Source organism: Monodon monoceros, unplaced genomic scaffold (genome assembly GCF_005190385.1).
Source record: "Monodon monoceros isolate NGI ecotype Baffin Bay Population unplaced genomic scaffold, NGI_Narwhal_1 Super_Scaffold_3, whole genome shotgun sequence".
Classification (NCBI taxonomy): Eukaryota; Metazoa; Chordata; class Mammalia; order Artiodactyla; family Monodontidae; genus Monodon; species Monodon monoceros.
The window spans coordinates 63,409,188-63,435,061 of record NW_021703780.1 but is presented as its reverse complement, the minus strand read 5'-3'; the positions used below and the strand labels follow the sequence as shown (position 1 = coordinate 63,435,061).

Genomic DNA, 25,874 nt, shown 5'->3' with positions numbered 1-25,874 from the left:
CCCAGTTGCCCAAACTCCAGTCCCCTTGGCCAGGTTCCTGCGCTGTCTTGTTGCCGCCGTGACGGGTGTTGTGATGCACATTTCGCGTGGCTGGAATGGGCGTGCAGCTGCTTGTGTGTTTTCCTCGCGGAGTCTGTTCCACGTGCCATCTGCCCTCTACCTCGGTGGATCTAGAAGCCCCTCTGAGAAGGTCCACCTAGGCCTGGTTGCCCCTTTGGAGGAAGAGACTTTGGGCTCTGGGCCTGTGTAGTGGGGTCCAGGTTCTTGTCCTGTCCCATCTTGCCCTGTGGGCCTGGGTGAGTGTGGGCCTCTTTGGCTGCAGAGGAATTGGGGCAGGGCTCCTGTGAGTGGGGGAGGGGAAGAGGTGCAGCTTTGCTCCTAGGCAACCGTGGCTGGGCCTCCTCCCTCTGTTCTGCCCGCTGATCCTGTTCCCTATGTTGGTCAGAGACTGAGACCTGGAAGCGCCACTCCCTCTACATGCAGGGAGCACCCCGTCGCTGGGGCCCGAGGCTGTGGGCTTTCAGTTGGCCCCACATGGGGGTCTGATGTCCAGTCAGTGTGGGCCTCGTCCTGGGCAGGCACCATGGAGGGCTCTGGGCAGTGCTGGGGCCTGAATGGTGTTTTAGGATGAAGACCACTCTGGCTGCTCCCCGGAGGATGTCAGCAGCTGGCGGGGAGCCTGGACCATGGCTTCCTGGTCCAGGTGTTGTAGGCCAGAGAGAGGCTGGGCTGGCGGGGTGAGGTGAGGTGAGGCCGCCTGCTAGGAAGGTTGCCAGGGAAGGGGCCGCGGTGTGGTGTCCTGCTCTCTGCCCTGCATGGGGAGATACAGGACAGAGGAGGAGTGGCTTCCCGGGGCAGCTCAGGAGCACCTCCCCCCACCCCTGCAGGTGCGGAGGTGTGAGTGTGCTGCTGCCTCCACCGGGCCATCTTGCCCATCTGCCCGGAGTGCGGATGCTGCTCGGCCCCCTTGGGCCCCCACCCCATCCTGCCCCATCTCTCCTCTGCTTCTGAGCAGAGCCCCAGAGTGGCGCACAGCACCTGCCTTACAAAGGTTTAGGGCTCCAGGAGTAGGTGCTGGGAGGGTGGAGGGATGGGGTCATCAGTGACACGTCTCCTGTGGATGCCCCCAGGTGGTCGCCACCCTGGGCCCCAAAGAGACATCCTCTCCGGTGAGCATTCGTGTGATGCCCCCTTGGCCAAGGGCACTGTTGTTTGTCCATTGGAGCGTTGGTTCCTTGGTGGGGTCCAGCCCTGATTGGAAGCTCGGGGGACACTCGACAGGGGAAGGACCCTATGTGCTGAGGGGGCCTGTGCCAGCTCTGCCCCCCTCCCCACCTCCGACCCCTCCCGCTTCATTCTTGGACTTCACCCCCCTACCCCCGCTCTTCCTCTGGGTGACTCCTTGGGTTCTCCAAGAACGAGGCACCGGTTCAGAGCACAGCGATGCAGATGAGACCGCATCTGCCTGTCATGGCCTGGGCTCCATGCTCCCCATGGTGTGGCCGTGTTACCTGTGGGTCTTCCACCCACTCTCCACTTTGGCAGGTGACTCCTGTCCTGCCCTGTTGATGGTCAGTGGCTGGTCCTCTCCCCAGAGCTTCCTTGGTTCCCTGTCATGGTTCTTTTGGGTCCTGATTTCATTGTCCCTTCCTAGCTCCTTTCACTCACAGTATGATCAGGCAGGAATGGTGTGTCTTGAAGCACCCAAGTGGTGGAACTGCTGGCTCCAGGCTCCAGGCAGGTCACTGCTGATCCTCTGCGCTGACTCTGCTGTGATGGTGCAGGGGGAGGGCAGGGAGGTCCACTAGGTGAGGTGTGGGCATCGCCAACCTGTGTCAGTTCTCAGCCCTCACTGCGCTCCTTCCGCAGCTCTCTCACCCAGTGTGTCACGGCCGCGTGCTGCCTGGCCAGCGTCGCGGTGAGAGTGCTGGTGTCTCAGTTCCAGAGACGGCCCTCTCGGTGTCTGGACGTTGGAAGTCTTTGGCCTCCTAGGGACCGTCCCATTCAGCCCCGCTGCAAGCTCCTTGCCTGGGCTCTTGTTCCCCTGGCCTTCTGTCCCTTCCTGCCTAGGCCAACCCTGCCTTCTGAACTTGGCCTTTGGGCTCCTTGATCTGGGAGGTAGCCTCAGCCTTGGGAAGCCCCATTCCTTCCTCTCGGAGGTGTGGTTCCATTAGTGTCGTGGCCTGTTGTGGCCACAGGCCCCTGCCCCACTCTGCAACCACCCCTCAAATATTGCTGTTCCTCAGGGCAATGTGCCTTGCTGTCCTACTAGGTGCTGCCCATGGGGTCCCTGAGTGAATTTATTCATTTGTTAAATACTTATTGAGCACCTCCTGTATGTCCAGTCACTGGAGATACAGTGATGGTCCAGAGCTGGTGCAGTCTGTGCATCCATGAATCCACAGGCTGGAGGTAAGATGCACATTAGTCAAACGCTCACACAAAGGAGTGTGTATTTATAAACTGAGGTAGACAAGAATTTGATTTGTAAGAGCACTTACCGAGGAGCCTTACCTCATCTGCATGGTGAGGGAAGGTGTCCCTGAGGAAGTGATGTTTTGAGCTGAGGTCTGAAAAGTGACCAAGAATTAATTGTGTAGGGGTGGGAGGAAGAGAAGAGCAGACGGGGCAGTTGGGCGGGAGGAAATGCGTGTGCAGAGGCCCTGAGGTAGGACACAGCATGGTGCTTTCAAAAGCTGAAAAGGAGGGTGATGTGGCTGGAGCACACAGGAGGGAGGCTGGGAGTCCCAGGCCCCACAAGTTTTACCTTATTTAGACTTTTAATTAAGATTAACATTTGCCTATTGTAAGTGTTACTATCTGATAAGACAAATGCTAGATTTTTTTCCTTTTATTATCAACTATTATATATGTATTTATATATGTATACACACACAGAGAGAGAAAAGTACAGATACACACACACATCACACAAAGTTTAATAAGTAAATTATAAAGCAAATTCCTATGTGACCCCAGGAGCTACAGCAGCCATACTAGGCTTTTGAGCAGGAGTGACAAGATAAGACCTGACAGGGTGGCCAAGGGGACTTGGGGAGGCATCTGCATCTTCCTGGTGAGGCAGGTTCAGGTTCAGGCAGGTTTGTGGCTTGGAGCATGTGCTGGTGGGAGAGGAGGAGCTGAGGGGACGGGCCGGCGGGCCCCCGGGTCTGCTGGTAGGCTTAGATGGCTGAAGGAGCCCATCGAGGGGACCGCTGGGACGGGGCTGGCCGGCTGAGCTGGGCGGAGCAGGAGCGTGGTTTGGGGACCCTAGGCGGGGCATGTCTTGGACCCCGTGGTAGGGCTCTCCTGGACAGTGGGGTGGAGAAGCTGGGCCTGGGCAGGCAGGGCTGAGGAGGCAGCTCCGGGAAGACAGCCGAGCGCTTCCCTCCCCACTCCTGGCCCCAGTTTGGAGCGCAGCTGGGAGCAGCTGGGGCGCCCGCCAGCCGCACTGTGTCTTTAAGAGGCCCCGCATCTCTCCTTCCTGCCTCTGACGTCAGGGGTAGGGGAGGGCCGAGGAGATTCGCTTTACTTTTCCTGGAAAGGGGAGGAGATTGAAACCGAGTGGCCTCATGATGGAAAGGGGAAGTCCGGGGGTGCAGGAGGCCCCTAAGTGAAGGTGGAGGCTAACATGGGGTGAGCTTGGGCGCCATACTGTGTGTCAGGGACAGAGACAGAGACAGAAGAGAGAGAAAGAGAGATTAGAGATCGGTGGTGGTGGCCCTACAGTTGAGTGCTATTGATTGCGTGTGAACGTGGGTGTGCGTGTCTACATCCCTGGGTCAGTGGAGGGTCTGGGAGGAGCCTGTGGGTGAGGAGCAGTGACAGGCTCCTCTGGTTAGGCAGGAAGGTACCTCCTGACGGTCCTGTCTTGGGGCCTTGTTCTGGGCCTCACAGTGGCCAATGGCTCCTATTTTATGAACGCAGTCAGGTATTTTGAGTCTGGAGTGTGAAGGGTCTGTCCTTAGTCTGTCCCAGAGCTGTGCGCCGGGCCTTGCTGAGCTTGTGCTGCCCGTCTGGGCTGTGAGATGGAAGACCCTCCACCCAAGGCGGGGCGAAGGGGGGTGCCCAGCCTTCCCCCAGGCCTCAGGGGAGGCGAATGCCTAAAGCTCACCAAGCCCCTCCCACGTTTTGATGTGCTTGGTGCAGTTGCCTTTTACTGGCACACTGCTTGGCCTCGGGGAACAGGGGAGGACAGCTTGGGGCTGTGGCTGTGCCCTTGAAGGTCGGCTTTGGTGAACTTCCCACCACGGCCTGCCCTGCGTTCTCGGGGGGCGGGCTCTCCACTTGGTCCTGGTCCTTGCTGAGGGGCCTGCGTGGGCAGGGAGGCGGCCTCTTCCAGAAGGCAGGGCCCCTCCAGCCCCGCCTGGCTCTTAGTTTACCCACCTGCCCTTCTGGTCAGAGCGAGGGTGTATGTGGACACCTGGCACAGTGCTTGGCACCCAGCAAGCTCACCGTCACTCCGGGGGCCAGCAGCCCTACCCTGGGCTCGCTGCGTGCCTCACTTCACTGTCCTGGCCTCACCAGCCTCCCCTTTCCTGGAACTTCTCCCCGTTTTCGTTACCTGTGCTTCCTGAGTCATTTTCCCTTCAACCTCTGCCTCCTCTAATAATCTGTGGGCTCCCAGAGGCCATGAGTTGGTCTGTCTCGCCCACCTCTGAGTTTTTGGTTCAAGCCACACAGTGCCTGCCTTGTGGCGTGTACTCGATGGGCATCTGCCGCTGGCTCGGTGGGGGTAGACAAGATGTGTGTATGGGGGAGGCACCTGAAGAACTCTCTCCCATGCTCCTGAGGGTGTAGCCAGGGGGCCGCCCCCGGGTGACTCTCAGTCAACCCCATTTTACACTTGAGGAAACACCTGAGGCTGAAACAGGTTCAAGCTACATACCCCAGAGGTTGCTCTATCTGTGTTGCCCAGAGTCTCCTCTGGCAAGAGGGGTGCACCTCGGGCATGGGTGCGGGGCGGACTGCTGGCCCTAGGTAGGGGAGCGAGGCCCTGGGCCTTGACCGGCTTTTTGGCAGGTTCGGAACGACGGTGGCCGTCGGGCTGACCATCTTTGTGCTCTCTGTCGTCACCGTCATCATCTGCCTCACCTGCTCCTGCTGCTGTCTGTACAAGATGTGCCGCCGACCGCGCCGTAAGCACCGCCAGCCCACCTGCCCGCTGGGACCCCTTGTGTGAGGGTGCCCCCCGGGCGGTGGGCGTGGTTTACCAGGGGCCTGCCGGAGCTGAGCTGGAGGGCGGGGTGGCAGGCCTGAGGGTCCTAACTGGGACTCTCTTTTCAGCGGTCGTGACTACCACCACGGCCACCACAGTAGTGCACACCCCTTACTCGCAAGCTCCAAGTGTGCCGCCCAGCTACCCCGGACCAACGTACCAGGGCTACCACCCCATGCCCCCCCAGCCAGGGATGCCAGCAGCGCCGTACCCCACGCAGTACCCACCACCCTACCTGGCCCAGCCCATGGGCCCCCCCGCCTACCATGAGACAGTGGCTGGTGAGTACCCCTACCGACTCCAACTGTGCCGGACCCCCTGCAGCCGTGCCCACGGCCAACCAGTGTCCTCTCTATTTTCAGGAGGTGCAGCCATGCCCTACCCTGCAAGCCAGCCTCCTTACAATCCAGCCTACATGGACCCCTCGAAGGCGGCCCCCTGAGCACAACATTGCATCTCTGGCTGCCACTTGATCTGTCATGTGTGTGTGAATGGGTATGCAGGCACGGTCCTTTTCTCCCTGTGCGTGGTGTGTGTGTCCTGTTTGTACATGAGGCTTCTTGTGATCAATGAGGGGCTGGGAACAATTCTTGCCAGAGTTGCTGGGACCACACTCTGTTGCCTTCCTCACTCGAAATTATGCTTCCTGAAATCTCAAGCAAAATTCAAAGAACAGTTCTTTTCTAGACCACCCCCGGGAGAGCAAGTGGGGCTTGTCACACTAGGATAGTACAGACTTTTGCCGGCAGGATGCACACGTGTTCCAGTTTCTGCAGAATGGCTAGCCATTGCTCAAGGCCATGGCTTGTCCCCAGGCTTGTCTTTGAAGAACCCGAGGATGATGCAGGCAGGTGGGTGAGGCTTGGGAACTGGCTACAGGTGGGTCTCAACCCTTACACATAGCTCCCTGAGCCTGTGCCATGCCCAGTGGAGGGTGGGCAGCCTCCTGATATCAAAACGCCTCAGGCAGAACCCCACCCTCCCCTGAGCGCTGTCTGCCTGGTCTGTGTTCTTGCATCCCTCCTGGGACCACCTGGAGGCCCACATTTACCCTCCGTCTGGCTGCCCTGGTTGGCTCTGGCCGCCACCTTAAGTGGGCAGGGTGGCCTCTGTCCACCTACACACTCAGGTGTCCTCCCTGCAGTGTTTTTGTTTTACTTTTAGCTAAGTATTTTGCCTGTTTTCTGTTTCAAAATGTGTGTAATAGTTGTGTGAGGCTGAAACCCCTGGGTCCTGGAGGAAAATTGCCCCAGAGAGCAGAGGAACTCTGATGTCTGATAGTCCCTGCTTCCCCAGCACCAGCCTCACAGGCTTTCCAGCTCCTGTACCCCAGGCCACAGTTTGTCTTGGCAGTGGGGACGCCTGGGCCAAGGTGTCGTCTGGACCAAAGGTGGAGGGGACCCTTGGTGGCTGCTCTTGGCCCAGACACATACCTCGCTGTTCCCTATCCCTCCGTTAACGTCTCACCACATAGTAGCTTTGTACCTGTTGATGTGTTTTGGAGTCTAGGGTCTGCACCCTTGTTTATAATAAATCCAACTATTTGGAGCTGCTGTCTCCTTTCTTGGCTGCTGGGATTGGGTTTTAGGCTAGGTATCATTTCCATCCAGTATTTGAAGTTCCTTGTTTTCCCTACTTTTATTGGGCTCAGACGTCTGACCATCCTGCTAGGGAGGGTGATGGACAAAGACTGCCGCTTCCTGTGCCCCTGGCCCCAGGTGTCTCAGTGTGGGCAGAAGTGCGGGAGGCTCTCAGGCTGCCACGGTGGGTAGAGGTGAGTGATCACTCGGTGCTGTGGAGGGTCTTTATTAGTCAGAATTTCCTTCTTGGCCTACTGCCCGGGTATGGCCAAGGACAGCCTATACAGCGTGGCTACTGCCAAGGTCAGGAAGGCCAGCAGGCCCAGTGGGGCCAGCAATCCCTCCCTGGGTGGGGCTCCAGGGCTCTTCACTGGGGAAAGGGGCTTAGGGTTCCTGTTTCCACCACGGTTGGGGCTGGTGCCCCTGGCTCTGGCCAGGGGTACCGTGGCCGTAGCAGCAGATGGCCTTGGGCTGGTTCCAGTCGAGGCTGTGACCACGTACATCGGCTTGACGGTGTTGAAGGGCCTGGCATGAGCATCTACCCACCGCAGCAGGGCCTGTGGCCTCCACTGACAGATGCTGAGCAGGGCTAGGACGTCACCCTCGGCTGTGTGTGAGTCTGGTGGGGCCTGCCCGTACAGGCGCATGTAGATGCTGCCCAGGCTGTAGCTCTTCCTTGGGCCGTGCTCTGAGGGGCTGTCAGCTTGCTCCAGGGCCTTCAGGGCAGCAATGCTATCCACACAGAAGGCGCCCTCCAGAGCACTGGCAAGGCCCAGCACAGCCAGCTCTGCCTGGAGCAGGGGGAAGTCGTAGCGGTCACCGTTGTGTGCCACAAGGCACCAGGGCTGTGGCTGGCGCTGCAGGAAGGCTCGGAGCATGTTGGCCAGGTTGGCATCGAAGCGTTGACGCCCATGTGCAGCCAGCACAGGTGTGCTCAGGCCTGTGATCTCACTGGCTGCAGGGCTACAGGCCTTCCCCGGAGCCACGCACAGGGAGAGCTTGTCCAGCACCCGGGGTGGTGGGGGCACTGTTGAAGGAGGCCCCTGATGGGTAGGAAGTCTCTCCAGGGCCCATCTGTGGATGGCCAGCAGGCAGAGCTCTGTGACCTTGGGCTGGGAGAAGGGCAGGCCAGTGGCCTCCAGGTCCAAGAAGATGAGGGTCTGCACAGGACCCGGGGGCAAGGCCTGCGAGCCCATGGTGGGTATCTGCCGCTGAGCCTGGGGAGGAGCATGGGTTGGGTGGTGGGTGTGTGAGTGCCCAGTGATAAGAGGTAAGGCAAGTGGGGTGGGGTGGGCAGGAGCACCCCTCTGGCCTTCCCTGCATGGGCAGGCACTGTTGCTGAGCTCCAGGACCCATTTCCAGGGCAGGAAGCCAGGGAGGGTGGGGTGGCTTTCTTAGTGGGACCAGCACACTGTTTTCTGTTCAGGGGAAGGCTTGGCTCCTCCCCCTAGTGCCCGCTTAGTCCGGTGAGGGTTGGTGGGGCAGGTACCCATGCCCTCCCACCCTACCCCCTCCCCTCGGGGGTCCTCACTTACCGAGTAGCAGGCAGGCAGCAATGACTCAGGGTGCTGCACGCTCTCCAGCTGGTTCTTGCTGCTGGCAGCAGTGGCGGGAAGTGAAACTCAGCCTGAGCCCGCCCAGCGGCTGGTGTGAGCAAGGCCCGCCCCGCTTGTCAGCCTGCCTGGGCTGTCCCTCCTGCCAACACCTGTCCCTCCCCAGGCACCCACAGTGCTATCCCCAAAGGCCTCCTCAGACCTCTCGCTGTGGGCCTGCTGGCTGGCACAATGCACCAGGGCCCTCACACCCTCACACCGGGAGGACAGGGCTATGGGGCAGGCTAGCTCCAGGACTTGAGCCTGCTGGGAGCCCCTGCCGTGGCCATTTTGCACCCACCCCTTGGCCCCATTTTCCCAGGCCTCCCTGGTTTAGGCCTGGGCTGAGGGCCACCTTCTTCCCTGCCACACAATGGTTTCTTCCCATGGCCTCAGGCGAAAGTGATGACTCAGGACAATTCCACAGGCAAGGCAGGGCAGGGCAAGGCAGGGCAGGGCAAGGCAGGGCTCCTTCCTCAAAGCAGATTCATTACCATGGGGCTGCTGGCCAGGAACAGGAAGAAGGATTTCAGCCTTCCCTGGGTCCTCCTCCTGCTCTGTCCCTCCCACTTAGCCGACACAGATCAGACTCAGGAAACATAAGGCTGGCCTTTTCTTTAACAGCCAGTCACTGCTTTTAATCAGGGGATGAGGTAAGGAAAGTGGTGGTGTTGGTGCCACCATGTGGCTCGATGCTCACAGGCCTCAGCCACAGTCCATCTCGGGGTCGTCCACATCAGCCTCCGCGGCACAGAGATCATCCAGGGCTGCCTCTGAGCCAAAAACAAGAGGGCTCTGTGGTGAAGTCCTGCCTGAAGGTGCTGGGACTGGGGAAGGTCCCACCTCTCCTCCCCACCAGGCCCACAGGAACTAAGCAGTCCCTTCCACGCCCAGGCCTTGCTCCCTCAGCTACTGCAAGCAAAATAATACAAAGGCAATTCAGACAGGGATGTTTCTGGAAAAACCGTGGCTCTGCCAGGCCGACTCAGTAGGTATGAGCAAAAGGCAGGCTGATATGCTGAGAGAAGAACCGGACAGGGAAGAAAAAAAAAATGGCCCCCGTGCCGGCAAAGGCTGTGTGGATGGAGCAGTGCTGACCTAAGGCCAGGTAGTCTGATTTGTCCATGAACTTCAGGGCAAACTCCACATGTGGGCTGGGGCAGGGAGGGGCCCTCCTGCAGGCTCACCTTCACAGCCTGTCACGTCAGGAAGCCCTCGAATCAGCATGCTGACCCCTGGCATCACCTGGTCGTACTGATGCAGGACCTCCACGCAGTGCACAGTGAAAAGCTTGTCCTTTTGGGACAGACTGTGCAGCAGCAGCACTGTATCTCGCAGACACCGCACCGTCCGCTTCTGCTGGTCAGTCCTCGGGGGCCCCCCTGCCCTCCGCACAGTCAGCCACTGTCTGTGCAGCATCACCGTGAGTGCTCTGACTACCTGAGGGAGGGCACAGGCTGAGGTCAGGCCAGGTGGTCCCTGCACCCTGACAACCTGCTTAGCTGGGCAGCATCTTTCCTAGCCACCCGGGTGAGGAAGGTTCTGAACAGTGGCACCAGGGTCTAGCCCTGGTGAAGGAGCATGGGATGCTTTCAAGGGGCCCTGTCATTCACCAGCAGAGCTGCCCACTGTCGGCCCCTGCCTGCCCCCGGCACTCACCTCCACGTTGCACTGGCAGCTGGAACCAGTGACTGGGGAGGAGGGGCTCTGCACAGCAAGCTTAGCCAGGAGCCACACAGCCTAGAACAAGAACAGACTGTCCCATCCATGGCACAGTGAGGCCCTGGTCACAGTGAGGGCTTTCTCAGCCTTCTACAAGAGCTCCAGTTGCCTCAGCAACTGCTTGTCTGCACTAATGGGATCCAAGAGGTGGTAGTGTTTTGGGACCTTCCCAGGAGACACTCAGGACCAACACCTGTGTCTCACCACTGACCCACCTGCCTCCGTGCCCACCTCCAGCCACCAGGCAACTTTCCCAAGTCCCAGGATACCCTGGGCTCCGACTGTACTGTATCTGTGTAGTATGGAGCCCCCCAAATGAGTTTACCTTGCTTGTGGCTCAACGTGTTACCAAAATGAATTAAAGCTTCCTTTAATTCCCAGAGGAAAGAGAAGAGTGGCTCTTACGTGGGATGGAGTGGGGTGGGGTGGGGTGGGTTGGTGAGCAGCACAAAAGGGGCTCTGGTGTCTTTACCTCTTGTTCCAGCTGAAGCCACTGTGTCTCTGAGGCAGCTTTGTCAGGCCTTGATGTGATGTACATGTACAGCAGCAGCAGGAGGCAGCCTTCTGGAAAGGACACACCACCTCTCACTCAGGATCCGCCTTCTCACCCAGTGCCTGAGGTACAAGCTGCAGAAGCCCTCAGGAGGCCCTGGACCTGCCCCTGCCACCACCCTTCCCTCCAAGCTGCAGGAGTCCAGACGCGCGCCCCCGGCCTGCTTTACCCGGGTGGGAGCAGAGCTGAGGTGCAAGCTTCTCATGGTCCACCAGGAGGGACAGGAGCTCAATAGTCAGCAGCACACTAGGCAGGGGTGTCTCTGGGCGCAGGCACTGTGGCAGCACCCGGAACATGCACTGGAACCTGAAACACAGGGCCCCAGAGAGACGTGACACCTCCAACCCAATCCCATAACTCACCCTCACCTTTCACGATAGGCAACAGGAAATTGAAGAGGCCAGTAAAAAGGAGACTCGATTCAGACAGACCTGAGTTCAAATGCCACCCTACTTGCTGATACTTGTTTCAGGTGAACGAGTGGGTACTACCCTTCACTGTGGGACTGCTGTGAGGGACAGGGCCTGTCATCCCTTAGAGATGACAGGCCCTTACCTGGCACAGTGCCACCCAGCAAATACGAGGTGCCCCCCTGGACCTTGGGTGCCGGCCTCCGCACTACTCTTGGGCTCCTTCCTGCCTCTGCTCCCAAACAGGGAGGCAGGTTCAACTTGAGTGTGAGAGAAACGTCCTGTGCCCACCACCAGAGGACTGGCCAGGCATCAGCAGCAACAATGTGGACTTGGCTATGGTTGGATCTTATGAGATCACTCGCTGGGCAAGGAAGACTTCATTTTCCCCACTTGTCGGGAAACACCAGCTCCTCTGCCGCCACGTATGAGAAGGTACACACTCAGGGTGTGCATGGTGAGGGGCTTGGGCACTCTCCCCCTGGTCTTGGGGGCAAAGGGATGGCGCATTCATTACCAAGGAACCGAGTCCAAAGACAAGCACTGCTTTTTGCTCAACCCACACAGCCTCGTGGGTGGGGGGAGGGGCAGTTCTGCGGGTATGTCCCTTTTCATGCACATGGCACCGAGGGTTAAGAATATTCCTTGTACACCATTAGGAAGCAAGGTCTTTTTGGGGCGAACTCATTTTAGAGCAAATCCTGTATGAGAGACAAGCTGAATGTTTCTAGTCACCAGGGAGTGTGGAACTTTGTGGGAAACTGGAATTTAACCGGTTACTACCTAATTTCATTATTAGGCCAGAAATGGCCCCTGAAACTAAAAAAATCCATCTTTATATACAACACAGTGGTTTCCAAATTATTTTTGACAGCATCAGAGCCGCCTTTTTAAATGAAAATTTTTTTTTTTGGCACAGCCCCTAAATGCACAATAAATAAGTCATGCTGCCCTGGCTGAGCTGGGGATGAGAACTTTTTGTTCAAAAGCGCCTGCCATGCCAGTACCTGGGGAGCTACGCTGGACCTGCCCCTAAAACAGATGCAGTGGGAAGACAAGAGTCTGAGGGGATGATGTGCCCTCAAGCCTGGGTGGGCAGTGGTGCCTTTCATAGGAGATCACAGCCTGCCTGGATGCTCATGTTGTATCGTATACTGCTATGGAGCCTTGGTAGCACCTGTCCCTGGCTTTTACTTCAAGGTGAACAAGAAGCTGTGTGGTAATGGGGTTCAGCCTGCAAGCATGAAGGAATTCAGAGAAGCACTGTGTGGGAGGTGGCATCAGACAGTGATCAAGAACAATGATTCAGGAGCCTAACTGGCTGATCTAGCATACTCCCTCTGGGGTTTCAGACAAGTTTCCCTACCTCAACATGGGGTTTATTCATTCAACAAACACTGACTGCTCACAGTGAGCCAGGCTCTGTACTGGGTGTGAAGACAACAGGGCTCTGAGGGTGCCATCCAAGCTAGTGAACAGAAGGCATCTGTGTCTGGCCTGCAGTAAGCACCCATTAAATGGCTGTTTTTTGATGTTATTGTGGACAAGCTCAACAGGAATAGAATGATGATATATCTACCAAGAGAACTGCTAAAAATGTGGTTCCTGGAATTCATTCATTTAAAAAGTAAGAAACAGGGATGCAAAGATTTTTCAATATCCACATATCAATCAATGTGATACACCACATTAACTGAAGAATAAAAACCATGTGATCATCTCAATAGATGCAGAAAAAGCTTTTGACAAAGTTCAACATCCATTTAAGAGAAAAACTCCAGAAAGTAGGCATAGAGGGAACATACCTCAACATAATGAAGGCCATATATGAAAAACCCACAGCTAACATCATATTGGTAGGGACTTTCCTGGTGGTCCAGTGGTAAAGAATCCACCTTCCAAAGCAGGGGACGCAGGTTCGATCCCTGGTCGGGGAACTAAGATCCCATGTGCCTTGGGGCAACTAAGCTTGTGTGCCTCAGAGAGCCCACATGCTGCAAACTACAGAGGCCACACACTCTGGAGCCTGCGTGCCACAACTACAGAGTCCACACACTCTGGACCCTGCACGCACAACTAGAGAAGAGAAAACCCACATGCCACAACTAGAGAGAAGCCCGTGTGCCACAATGAAGAGACCATGCGTTGCAACTAAATATCTCGCATGCCTCAACGAAGATCTCACATACCACAACTAAGACCCAATGCAGCCCAAATAAATAAATAAATAAAATTAAAAAAAATCATACTCATTGGTGAAAAGCTGAAAGCATTTCCTCTAAGATCAGGAAGAAGACAAGGATGAGCACTCTCACCACTTTTATTCAACATAGTTTTGGAAGTCCTAACCACAGCAATCAGAAGAAAAAGAAATAAAAAGGAATCCAAATTGGCAAGGAAGAAATAAAACTGTCACTGTCTGCAGATGACATTATACTATACATAAATCCTACAGGTGCCACCAGAAAACTACTAGAGCTCATCAATGAATTTGGTAAAGTTGCAGGATACAAAATTAATATACGGAAATCTGTTGCATTTCTATACACTAGCAATGAGCTATCAGAAAGAGAAATTAAGGAAACAATCCCATTTACCATCTCATCAAAAAGAATAAAACACCTAAGAATAAACCTACCTAAGGAGGCAAAAGGCCTGTACTCCAAAAACTATAAGACACTGATGAAAGGAATTGAAGATGACATAAATGGAAAGATATACCCTGTTCTTGGATTGGAAGAATCAATACTGTCAAAATGCCTATACTACCCAAGGCAATCTACAGATTCAGTGCAATTGTTATCAAGTTACCAATGGCATTTTTCACAGAACCTAGAATAAAATTTTAAATTTATATGGAAACATGAAAGACCCTGAAACAGCCAAAATAATCTTGAAAAAGAAGAACAGAGCTGGAGGAATCATACTCCCTGACTTCAGACTATACTACAATGCTACAGTAGTCAAAACAGTATGGTACTGGTGCAAAAACAGACACATAGATCAACGGAACTGAATAGAGAGCCCAGAAATAAACCTACATACCTAAGGTCATTTAATCTGTAACAAAGGAGGCAAGACTATACAGTGGAGAAAAGACAGTCTCTTCAATAAGTGGTGCTGGGAAAACTGGACAGCTATTTGTAAGACAATGAAATTAGAACATTCTCTAACACCATATACAGAAATAAACTCAAAATGGATTAAAGATCTAAAGGGAAGACCAGCTACTATCAAACTCCTAGAGGAAAACATAGGCAGAACACTCTTTGACATAAATAGCAGCAAATTTTTTTTTTTTGGATCCATCTCCTAAAGCAAAGGAAACAAAAGCAAAAATAAACAAATGGGACCTAATTAAATTTAAAACGTTTTGCACAACAAAGGAAACCATAGACAAAATGAAAACACAACCTGTTGAATGGAGAAGATAACTGTAAGTGATATGACCGATAAGGGGTTAATATCCAACATATACAAACAGCTCATACAACTCAACATCAAACAAACAACCCAGTCAAAAAACGGGCAGAACTGAAAAGACATTTTTCCAAAGAGGACATCCAGATGGCCAACAGGCACATGAAAAGATGCTCAATATCACTCATCATCAGGGAAATGCAAATCAAAACCACAGTGAGATATCACCTCACACCAGTCAGAATGGCTATCATCAAAAAGAACACAACAAATGTGAAGAAAAGGGAACCATCCTACACTGTTGGCGGAATGTAAATTGGTGCAGCCACTGTGGAAAACAGTATAGGGGTTTCTCAAAAAGTTAAAAGTAGAAGTACCACGTGACCCAGCAATTCCACTCCTGGGTATATATCTGAAAAAAACCAAAAACACTACTTTGAAAAGAAACATGCACCCCAATGTTCATAGCAGCATCATCTACAATTGCCAAGGTATGGAAGCAACCTAAGTGTCCATCAACAGATGAATGGATAAAGAAGATGTGGTACACGTACACACACACACACACACACACACACACACACACACACACACACACACAGGAATACTACTCAGCCATAAAAAAGAACAAAATTTTGCCATTTGCAGCAACATGGATGGCCTTGGAGGGCATTATGCTAAGTGAAATAAGTCAGACAGAAAGGCAAATACTGTATGATATCGTATGTGGAATCTAAAAAATACAGCAAACTAGTGAACAAAACAAAAAAGAAACAGGCTCACAGACACAGAAAAGAAACTAGTGGTTACCGGTGGGGAGAGGGAAGGGAGGAAGGGCAATATAGGAGTAGGGGATTTAAAAAAAGCATTGTTATGGGATTATATGAAATCGTGTGTGAACCTTTTGGAAACTGTAAAGCACTACGGAATTAAAAAAAAATGAAAGAGAAGACTCAATAATAAAAAAAGAAGCAATCAGCCACCATGAGCTGGGCCCCCCGCCAGGCACCTGGGTGGTGGTAACACGCCTACCTTGCTGCTCACACTACTCTGCAGTACACTGTGTCTAGCTCTAAGCACCACCTTTAGGATGCACCAGACAAGCCAGAATATATTCATATGGAAACCAGGATCCAGAAGTGTTTTTAGCAAACAGGTATTCTGAGTTCAGAGACAAAAAGGCTTAAGAGACATGCAACAGAGGAACTGGCCTCTTGGTGGAATGCTGAGGGGGAGATGGGATTACAGGACGAGGGGATTGGCTGGGTGGTGTTTACCCTCCCAGTGTTGAGGGTCTGGAATCCCAAGCTAGGAATTTATGACAACAGTGTTCCGCAACAAACCTTAAGAAGAGCATGTAACCTGTGGCTCATGCCAGTGGTGGACACCATGATGATGGGCAGATGCCCAGCAAGGTCAGCTTGTAGCTGCAGACCCTCCACACACCCTCTGCTTCTTCAGGGAACCCCACCAAACTAAACTTCAATGTGGCTGTGAAATCTGGTCTTCACCTGATCCATGTCCCAGGTTCAAAGGCCTCTTGATTCAGCCTTTGTCTGTTTCGGGGTCAGGACACTCTTCCATAGTGACTAGCAGCCTTCTTTTATCACATGTGTCTTTTGCTTACCTACTATCCAGAGGCAGAACTAAGCCAAATAAACCACTTCCTTGGTTCTTCTAACTCCTGGCCCCACTTCCCATCACTTCAGAACTCTAGCTAAGAACCTAAACCAAGGCTTAGAGCTGAGCAGTATGGACGAGTCAAGATGGGAACAAGTACAGGGGCCACAGGACAGACCTCAAGAGGCCGGGTAAGACCCACAAGGAATCATGACTCCCATGCTGTGTTATACCTGGGCAGGAAATCAAAGGAAGCATTTTCAGCTAATTTCACCAAAACCTTAAGGCACTGGCTGAGGACACTGGCTTTAAGGTGACCTGTTGCTGCAGAAGAGAAAGCCAAAAGTTGAAGAAGCATCTTCAATAGTGGATGCTGGCCTTGGTCACCAGCAAGCCTCCCTGGGGCTGAGGTCACATCCCCACGACCATGTCCGTCAACCAGGCTCTGGTCTCCTTCCCTAGCAGCAGAATCGGCGCCTGCTCCTGATAGTAACAGGCAAATGACTGCTCCGCTGTGGCACACCAGGTGCTGAAGAACGCTTAGTGAAGCCACAGAGAAGCCTTCCAGGTTGCAAAGTGAGTCCTCGGGGCTGACCTCTACCCCAGAGCTCACACAGGAGGGATGTGTCGGTGAGTCCGCAGGCGCTCCGCTTCTCTTGGCTGCTGCCAAATCCTGCAGAGCCTGGCAGTGTAAGCCAATAAAGAACTGTACCAGGGGGAGGAGGTGCACAGCTCCAGGAAGCTGGCAGAGTGGGAAGGCCCTTCCGCCTCCCTCTGCTGGGTCTCTGTCACAGGAGCCTTCATTCCTGGCCACCAGATTCAGTCCAGTAAGTGCCAGGTTCTGTGCTTCTCTCAGGGCCAAGAGGGGAAATGACCCATCACAAGAACCTGTGGTCCTCAGGCTTGAAATCCCAGTCGAGGTACTAGCAACAGACACAAAAGAAAACACACAAGTGTGAGAGGGAGATAAGGTCAAGGGACCCAAATAACCTGCCTGCTAAATTCTCTAGTTTTCCTGCCCAGAGCAGACCTCCTAGGCCGGTCAGGACCAGATGGGGACTTGCTTCCTGGAAACTTCTTCCAAACAAGCTTTTTAGGAGTCTTATGCTTACCTGCCAAGCCCGGATAGCTGGAACAGGGTGCCGGTAGGAGCCTCAGAACAACTGCTCAGGAGGTGGCACAGACCTAGGGGTGACCCTGGGATCAAAGGCTGCTTCAGGAGAAGGTTTATCAAAATGGAGCCTGCAGAAGACAAGGTGACTGTAGTAGGTTCTGACATTGAGAGTGCTTTTCTATGATGCCAACTATCCTCTAAACTGCCACTAAGTTCCCTTGAGACACCTGTGGGTACTGAAGGCTCGGAGGCATACTGGCTCTTGGCCCCTTCCATTTTATAGTCTTCTGCTTAAGCCACAGACTACTACTCCCTTGGACCCTCTAAAGCACTGCCTGGGGTGCTGATTGAGCCCCGGACAGTTCCCTAGGCAATTCCACTGCAGCATCACAGAGGATGATCGGACCCAGGAAGGCCTCCTGCAGAAGGAGCCGGCATTCTGGTACCTTGAGTGTTTGACCTCTGCATCCAGCTGTCAATAAGCCTTTTCTGGGACTGTTCTTGCTTTATCGGGTCATCTCCCAGACTGTGGGTCTTATTCTCTGAATAAAAGATAATATGTTAATCAAAACTGGAACACAAAAGCACAAGTGTATCAGAAACTCTTAAATGTAATGAGTTTAAAACATACATTGTTCTACTTCTTCAACTTTGGATCAAAACAAGAGCCAAAGCAACTCAAGAACCTTCACATCTTTGCCTTCCTCATATAAAACAGGAACTTGCATAAGGAAAGGAAAGGAAAAGAAAATTAAATTGTTTGCCCCACTTCAAAATCAGGCAATAACATAAAAGCATTTTATATGATTCTTATTATGTGCCAGACACTGTTCTAAGAGCTTTATACATGCTAGCTCTCTTGTTCCTCACAGCAACCCAACCAGGAGGTGTTATCATTGGCTCTGTTTTACATATGGGAAAACTGAGGTTAAGGGACTTGCTCAAATCATACAAGCCAGTAAGCAGTGTGACTGGGACTCTCGGCCAGGCTGGTGGGCTCCACTGCCTGCTCATAACACCACCCGATAACCTCTCCTGAAGTTGCTAAATATCAAAAATGTTAGTAGCTGTAGTTCTCAGGGGTGGCGTGATACTAATGACTTGAAAGGGTTGATGGTAGGAGAAAGGCAATGTATCTGAATTGTAAGATAAACTGGCATAGCACAGTCTCAGAGTGAAAACCTACTAATGCTAGATTGTCTCTCTAGAAAGCAGTAGCATTCCCTCAGTCTGGACTCAGCTGGGCGATGAAAGGAGCACATGTTCCTGCATACTAGCTGTGTTTCTGGCATGGCAATGGATGCTGACTGGAGGTTTTAAAATATGCCTGCAAATTCTTTGACACACTTCTCCTCAAAGGGTGTAGCCTAGTTTTCTTCCCCTTGAACATGGCCCAGACTCAATGACTCACTTCTAACAAACAGAATGTGGCAGAAGTGATGCTATGTGACTTTTGAGGCTAGGCCATAAAAAGGATAGCTTCCACCTATCTCTCTGGGTTTGCTAGCTCTAGAGGAAGCCATCTACCAGGTTATGAGATCAGCCAAGTAGCCCTGTGGAAAGGCCCACATGTGGAAAGGAATTCCACTGCCAGACATGTGAGTGAGCCACCTTGAAATAGATCCTCCAGCACCCTACAAGCCTTCAGTGCCTGCAGAGACAAACCATCCCCACTGTGCTGTCAGAACTGCTGACCCACAGAAACGAGGAGAAAATAAATACTCAAATGTTTCAAGGCTCAAGTCTGAGTAGTCTGATATAGAGCAATAGATGATGGATAGACTGACTTACCCTCTTTGCCCATCAGGGACTTATATCCTGGATCGGTCTGGCAGGGGTGGGGAAGGGACATGTTAGCACTAAAAGACTCCTTTGTAGGGAAAGATGGTTTTCCAAGTTGTGGAGAACATGCTTCTGGCTTTATAACCACAGAAGGGCTTTTCCTAGGACTGGAAAAAGTTAACTATGAAAGCAAAGTAATGATTCTGCTAACACCATGTAAAATACCTGGTTATAAAACTTCTAACAAACTTTAAACTTTTCCTATCTAGGTGATTTGACCAAAAATTTTATCTATTACACGTTTGTTATTCTTTGTCAGGATAGCAATGCAAAATTCAAGGCGTTTTGATTCAAATTGTTGAAAAAAAAAATCTTTCATTTGCTTCCACCTTCTTCCAATCACCCAAAAGTATTGGCTATAACTCCATTACTATTTCCAGTTCCACCAAAACATCTTTTCAGTTTGCAACCTCTTTTTTTTTTAATTGAAATATAGTTGCTATACAATGTTATATAAGTTATAAGCAAATGCTATAGTGATTCATAATTTTTTTTTTTTGCGGTACGCGGGCCTCTCACTGTTGTGGCCTCTCCTGTTGCAGAGCACAGGCTCCGGATGCGCAGGCCCAGCGGCCATGGCTCACGGGCCCAGCCGCTCCGCGGCATGTGGGATCCTCCCAGACCAGGGCACGAACCCGTGTCCCCTGCATTGGCAGGTGGACTCTCAAGCAGTGTGCCACCAGGGAAGCCCTGATTCATAATTTTTAAAGGTTATACTCCATTTATAGTTATTATAAAATATTGGCTATATTCCCTTTGTTGTACAATATATCCTTGTAGTTTATTTTATAGTTTTAATAGTTTATACCTCTTACTCCCCTATCCCTCTATATTGCCTTTTTCCCATTTCCTCTCCCCCCTGGTAACCACTAGTTTGGAACAACCTCTTTTATAATAGTCAGGGACTGAATGAAAAGATTATCAGGAGAAAGAGGGTCTAGAAAAAGGTGTATTGTGTCTTGCAACTTGGAAACTGAGCCAGTGCCTTGGTGCCAGGGTCTTTATGTTAGAGAAGCAGTCTTAACCCTCTGATTGGATCAGACAATGCTGAGGCCCTCCTGTTGGTGTAAAGAGGTGAGGATGGACTCCCTCTGCTCTCCTGTCTTACCTGGGCTACGCAAGGCAAGAAAAGTTCAATTTCACATCCTGCCCATTATAAGCAAAAGCAGCAGAATGTTTAATACCAGAAAAAGACGACCTGACCCACACTGTTCAAATTTCAAGGCTGATCCTGACAGTGTGCCAGACTTCTTTGGCAGGCAGGGGACAGGACGGACCATTAACAAGCTGATCACATCTGCAGCAAAGGTGGGGACTGCTGGACAGCAAATGAGAAAAAATATTCCAAGCAGTTGGGACTGAAATACAGTTGGGGCAAAATCATTTATTTGAAACAAATTACATAAAAATGAAGACTGGTCCACTCCAAAAGTTTGGAGAGCATCTTTCCAGCCTCTCTTCATCCCGAGGAGTTGTGTTGTGTTTATAAAGTCTACAGGGAGGAAGCACTTCTGGAGTGCGGGGCCTTTATGCTATGATGCCCCAAACCATTCTAGTCTCATCCAAACCATCTTTGAGGCCTTCGGGAAAGAGCATCTATGCCCCAGTGGCAGAGTCTAAACGACCTTTGTTCAGGACTAGCCTGACATTGTTATTCAGACTTTTTACTAAACGATACAAAACTGTATTCTCCCTCTAGCACCATCATTACCTGACATGGGAAATGGAGGGAGCAGCTAGTTTATTAGCTCGTTCACTGCTTTGAAGCTTTGTCCTTAATTCATTCATCTCTGCATCTTTAAACAGGAGTTCAGACTGCAATGACTGGAGCTGGAAGGCAAAAGAAGCATACTTATAGAGGCCTCATCACATATACAGAAACAGCTCTGGGCTTCAAAATCTCAGGATAGTAAAGGAAAAACAAGCAATGAGAGATAGTATAAAAGTTTGCTGTGACATAAATGTCCTAAAATATCAAGCTTTAACCTTCTTCCTGAAAGATGACATGGTATTCTAGAAAGATATTTTGATCTGAACTATAGCTGGGTAGTTTGTGAGGGTTCAAATACCATTTACTCAGCCTCTCTGAACTCCAGCTTCTCTGTAACATAAATACCTGTCTTCCTGGTTGGGGGTATTAAGTAAGAATGGTGAATGTAAAATGCCCAGCACAGAGCTTGACAAGGTACCATATCTCACGGTAACATGTAGACCTTTTAGTGAATATAGTGGTGCACAATCCAAGTCTTCCTGAAGGTCTGGGCTGAGTATTTAGAAGAGTTTTACCAAAACCTTGTACAGGGTGGGGAGACCTGCTGTTCTGGCCAATGGTAACTGCTGCCATTCCCAGGCACAGCACCAGACACAAGGGCAGGACCATTTAAGTCTCACGACAGCCCTTCTGGTTATTTTCTGGAACAGATAAGGGAAATGAATCATAGAGCATAAGTCGTCACCCTGAGGTCACTGCTTGAATATGATAAAGCCTAGATTCAAACTCTGGTTTGTCTGATTGCAAACCCATTGCTCTTCATCATGTATATGGAAAGGCAACTACTGCTGTTAGTCTTGGGCACAGGTCAGTGCTTCTTTAAAGACTGCCAAGTTTGCTGAATGAAGTAACGGCAGAATAAGGCCCACATCCTTAAGTTTGAAGCCTTGGGAAGTGAAGGAAAGTGGTATATACTGGACACCCACTGTTCTTCTCCCCAGAACAGTATCTCCCTCCCTTAAGAAACATCATTTTCCTACCTTTGAATATGTGATTTGAATGGGAGCTATTATCTCGATTACAGTGACTAGTTCAGAGGCAGGCACCTGACTCAGGTTAGACCAATTAGAGCCTTCCCCAGAATTTTAAAACTTGGAGATAAAGAACCCTAGGTCTTCAGTCTGCTCTGGAGCTATGAAATATGAGCCCAGGAGCCCCTGGGGAACACATCCTCTACCATAAGGATGGAGCCTATCAATAGTACAGAGAATAAAGATGAGTCGTGGCAAATCTTGAGTCTTTTGAGGCCCCAGCACACCTGTTTTCCCAGACCTAGTTATGGAAGCCAATACATTTTCTTTTGGCCTAAGCTAGGTCAACTGAGTTTCTGATCTGCCAAAAAACGAAAAAAACACACAACAAAAAACCCACTAATTTTAGCTGTTTCTGCAAAGTGTGAGCTAGTAACTTAGACTACCACAGCAAAGCAGAGTTTCTTCTAAGTCCTTTTCCAAACCTCAGAGCCTGGAGAAAAGTACATGCAATTAGTTGGTAGCGAAAGTATTTAAGACAAACAACTGTTGAAATCTTCCTGGAAGATCTATAAGCAACTTTAGTCATTGCTTCTAAAGGAACTCATTGAGCAGGCAAAGCTGATGTCCATACAAGCAAAACACATGCTCTGGGTCACCTTTTTGGAGAATTCTTTTTCTTTGTCACTGAGTGCTTGAGTTTTCTCTTGCTCAAGAAGGAAATGTGATCTTCTCTGTTCCTCTAGAATGGATTCTGTCTGATGCAGTGAGTCCCGTAAAATTTTAATTTCTCCACTCTTAATGAGCACTTCTTCTTCCATTGCCTTCATCTGTAAATCCCAAATTGATGTTGTGAAAAGTTTGTAAGGGAAAATTATATATGTACATGTTTCAACATATAGCTGGGGAGATGAAGAAACACATTTAAAACATGTCCAACAGACCAGAGTGCTCAAAATATATCTGTACCAATCAGACATCACCGTGATCTGCTAGGCCCATTCCTGGGACAGTGGATATTCAGCAAGATAGCTTAAGGACACACTTGTCACTTCTGCATGCAGATTCTATAGGCTCTAAGAGGTATTAAACAATCTGGGTCACACACTTCACAGAACTAAAATTCTACATTATGTTCTTGGTTTTTCTAGGGACCTATAGATAGTCATATGAAGAATGTTTGCTTTTTTGCAAAACTGCTAATGAAAATAGCAACCATTATGATGTTGTTTCTTATATAAGACATAGGCTATAAATTTATCTCAGTGCTACAACAGAAAGTTTGTATCTCTTTTTGTATATGGTTTACAGTGTTTCCTTTCTTGCCCTAGTTGTTAGGAATCTCAGGATTTAGTTTCAACCAAAATTTTCTGGCTTTCTTTCCCCCAATTCATGGGGATGAATCTGGACTCTTGTTTTAAAACTTTTATATATTTTATTGTATAATGCTTTATAACACATGCATAAGTGAATGAATTAACTACAAAAGCCACAAGTTAAATCACTTACCTTTTCTTTAAGCTCTTTGTACTGTGCCTGAAGTAACTCTAATTCAAAATTATCTTTAACTGGAACACTTTCTCTGTTTTTCCTTGCAGGATTTTTTGACATCCCATCTAATCTGGGGACCTTATGAACATCTGTAAAAAACAGTTCCCGTATACTTTTTAGGACCCAACATTTTCCCACTTTAGCCAGACAATGCTGAAAACAATCACTTTTGAAAGCAAATTAGAGAAAGATCTAGTAAGCACTACAGGTATTTTACAACATAAGAACATGAATCAATCCTCAGGAAATAACAGAACCTGCCACCCTCTCCCCATTCTGCACCCAGTTTTAAGAGTCTCATCTAAAGGCTGAAAGGTGCTGTGGGAATCTCACTGGTCAGAACTCAGTGATCTATTATTCAATGATATTTACTGAGCACCTAAAATATGCCAGGCTTTAGCCTCTAAAGAAAGGTACAATGGTGAGCAAAATGGATACAGTCCTTACACTCATGGAGCTTACATGACACTCAAAAACACAAGAATAAATGTAAAATTTCAACTGCTATAAGAGCTGCAGAGAAGAGCAAATATAGAAAAGCCTATAATAGGGGCTTTGATCCAATGGGATGAATAGAAGGCTTCCCCAGGTAAGTGATGACTGAATGGAGAGCTGAAGAACAGGCAGGAACTAACCAGGTGAGTGGCGATGGGGAATAGATGGAAAGAACACTCAGTGTGTAAGAAACAGCAATGTGCAGTTTCTGTATTGTAAGGAAGCAGGGAGAATTCAAGGAATGAAGGAAGGTTAGTGTGGCTAGAACCCAAAGAAGGAGAGGGAAAGGGACAGGCCATGCTGGGCCTTGCTGTCCATGTTAAGGATTTTGATCTTTATACTAGAAGTAGTGTGAAGTCATTAAAGGCTTTCACTAGGGATGTTCACGTGTATCTGTGTGTGACACAGAGATTCTAGTTTTGAAAAGATCACTCTGGCTGTGGTATAAACTCTGACTTGAGTCATAACTGGAAATGTGGGAACAATTTAGCAGACTATTGTCTGGAGAGGGGTGATGGTAACACAGATCAGGGAGATGGCAGAGATGATGCAGAGAGGATGGATTCCAGAGATGGATGAAGAAGGTAAAGTTACAGGATTTGGAAAGGAATCAGATCCATGGTCAAGGAAAGGGAGCTGTTGCCTGCCTTGTGCTACATGATGGAGAGTGGTGCTAGTCATTGCCATGCAGAACATTTGGTCATCAAATGTTCTGAGTGTTTTCTGAATGCTTCGCCAGGCACCATGCTGGAGATGCTGGTGGATGACTGGGTTTCCAGGAAATGATTGTGTGGAATATAAGATGCATGTAAGACATCCAAGTAGAGATTTCTCTTCCTGGCAGCCCCACAAGACTTCACTAGAATGAGGGTAAGCTCCATGAAGGAGGGGGCTTTTGTCTTTTGTTTATTGCTAAGTGTCTGCAGCTCCTAATGTTTGGGCACCTAAGTATGATTTATTGGTTGTATAAAAGAATGAGTCTCTTTTATCTCTTGCCTCTGCCAGGCCCCTCTTATGTTCATGCGGCCCAAGGGAAAAGGTGGTCTTCATTAGATCTAAAGCCTCCCAAACCTGTCATAATGATGGGCCCCCATGTGTAGGCAGTGATGATTCTGCTGGTGGTGGTAGTCGTGTTGCAAGGATCTCTGTTAAGAACTAAGAACCTTAGTAGTCCAAAGTATAGAAACTAAAGTAAAGAACTAAGAACCTTAGTAGTCCAAAGTATAGAAACTAAAGTAAAATGTTAACCTAGCTTTCGGTATTCCAAATCGGCTGTTTGACACTCCTGATACATTTCTCCCCCAAATCAAAGGACCTTTTGGGACACGCCGCTGCTTAAATCAAACTGTTCCTATATTTTTAAAAGGTGAAGTGGCAGTGTGAGTTCAAGACACCGGAAGAGCGGTCGTGGGGTTCTTAAGCCACAGCCATCAAGTGGGTCTAGCGAGGTCTGCACCACCCTCGGGGAAAAGGCGCACTCACTGGACACGTCCGGAGCCGCGTTCGGGCACTGGCTCAGGGCCTGTGACGCGAGGGTGTCGAGCTCCTCCAGGTCGTCGGCGGTGAAATCCCCGTGCGCGCCGAATGGGTCTTCTGGGTCTGGGGGGGCGGCCGCGAGGAAGCCCCGGGCCCGCTTGCTCGGAGGGTGCTGGGTGCTGGACGGCGGGCCAGGACTGGGTGCCGGGGGCCCGCTCCGCCTCCTGCTGCCTGGCGCGGGGATTCCAGCCATGCCTGCCGCCAGCCGGTATCCGAAGGCACCGAGTCCGGCCTGTAACCTCGAGGCCGGAGGGCTGGACCAACCGATCGCGCGCTGCCGCTCGCCTCAGCCGCTGTGGCCGCGCCCCCTAGCCAACAGGCCAATCACCTTCCAGTCGGTGGGCGCGGATGAATGACGTAATCAGACCGCGCCGCGGTGCTCAACTGGGTGCCTGAGGAGCTCGGTCGCTCCCAGCCCTTCTGGGCATCACCCCGCCTGGCGCTTTCGTACCGACGGCTGGGACCCCAGTAGGCGGGTG

General features: G+C 50.9%; 3 protein-coding genes across 6 annotated transcripts in view; 1 reads left to right on the top strand and 2 right to left on the bottom strand.

Annotated features, from left to right (window-relative positions):
• Positions 1 to 6,766, top strand: part of SHISA5 (shisa family member 5) — an 18,937-nt gene extending 12,171 nt beyond the window's left edge. The window contains exons 1-4 of one of the 2 annotated variants that reach the window (XM_029243241.1): positions 1,786 to 3,636; positions 5,023 to 5,138; positions 5,287 to 5,499; positions 5,581 to 6,766. In XM_029243241.1, coding sequence (XP_029099074.1) covers positions 3,632 to 3,636; positions 5,023 to 5,138; positions 5,287 to 5,499; positions 5,581 to 5,660 — 414 coding nt within the window. In that variant the 5' untranslated portion in view covers positions 1,786 to 3,631 and the 3' untranslated portion in view covers positions 5,661 to 6,766. Of the gene's footprint in view, positions 1 to 1,785; positions 3,637 to 5,022; positions 5,139 to 5,286; positions 5,500 to 5,580 lie in introns of those variants that run through there. The other variant, XM_029243240.1, reaches the window with a different exon arrangement.
• A 69-nt stretch (positions 6,767 to 6,835) lies between these two features.
• Positions 6,836 to 8,468, bottom strand: TREX1 (three prime repair exonuclease 1). The gene is made up of 2 exons (XM_029243239.1): positions 8,334 to 8,468; positions 6,836 to 8,015 (listed from the first exon to the last, which is right to left on the bottom strand). The coding sequence occupies exon 2, from the start codon at positions 7,992 to 7,994 to the stop codon at positions 7,050 to 7,052; it is 945 nt and encodes a 314-aa protein (XP_029099072.1). The 5' UTR covers positions 7,995 to 8,015; positions 8,334 to 8,468; the 3' UTR covers positions 6,836 to 7,049.
• A 527-nt stretch (positions 8,469 to 8,995) lies between these two features.
• Positions 8,996 to 25,620, bottom strand: ATRIP (ATR interacting protein). Of its 3 annotated transcripts, none has more exons than XM_029243230.1 (13): positions 25,342 to 25,620; positions 23,323 to 23,453; positions 22,473 to 22,643; positions 20,783 to 20,901; positions 19,021 to 19,178; positions 17,676 to 17,771; positions 17,228 to 17,357; positions 16,349 to 17,038; positions 10,835 to 10,971; positions 10,585 to 10,676; positions 10,050 to 10,130; positions 9,578 to 9,830; positions 8,996 to 9,163 (listed from the first exon to the last, which is right to left on the bottom strand). In XM_029243230.1, exons 1-13 carry the CDS (start codon positions 25,586 to 25,588, stop codon positions 9,096 to 9,098), a joined length of 2,373 nt encoding a protein of 790 aa, XP_029099063.1. In that variant the 5' UTR covers positions 25,589 to 25,620; the 3' UTR covers positions 8,996 to 9,095. The 3 variants fall into 3 exon arrangements, 2 of the variants coding, with proteins under 2 accessions (XP_029099063.1, XP_029099064.1); XM_029243231.1 differs by having other exon boundaries at positions 10,585 to 10,673; XR_003796752.1 differs by lacking the exon at positions 8,996 to 9,163 and having other exon boundaries at positions 10,050 to 10,146.
• Between the last annotated feature and the right edge of the window lie 254 nt (positions 25,621 to 25,874).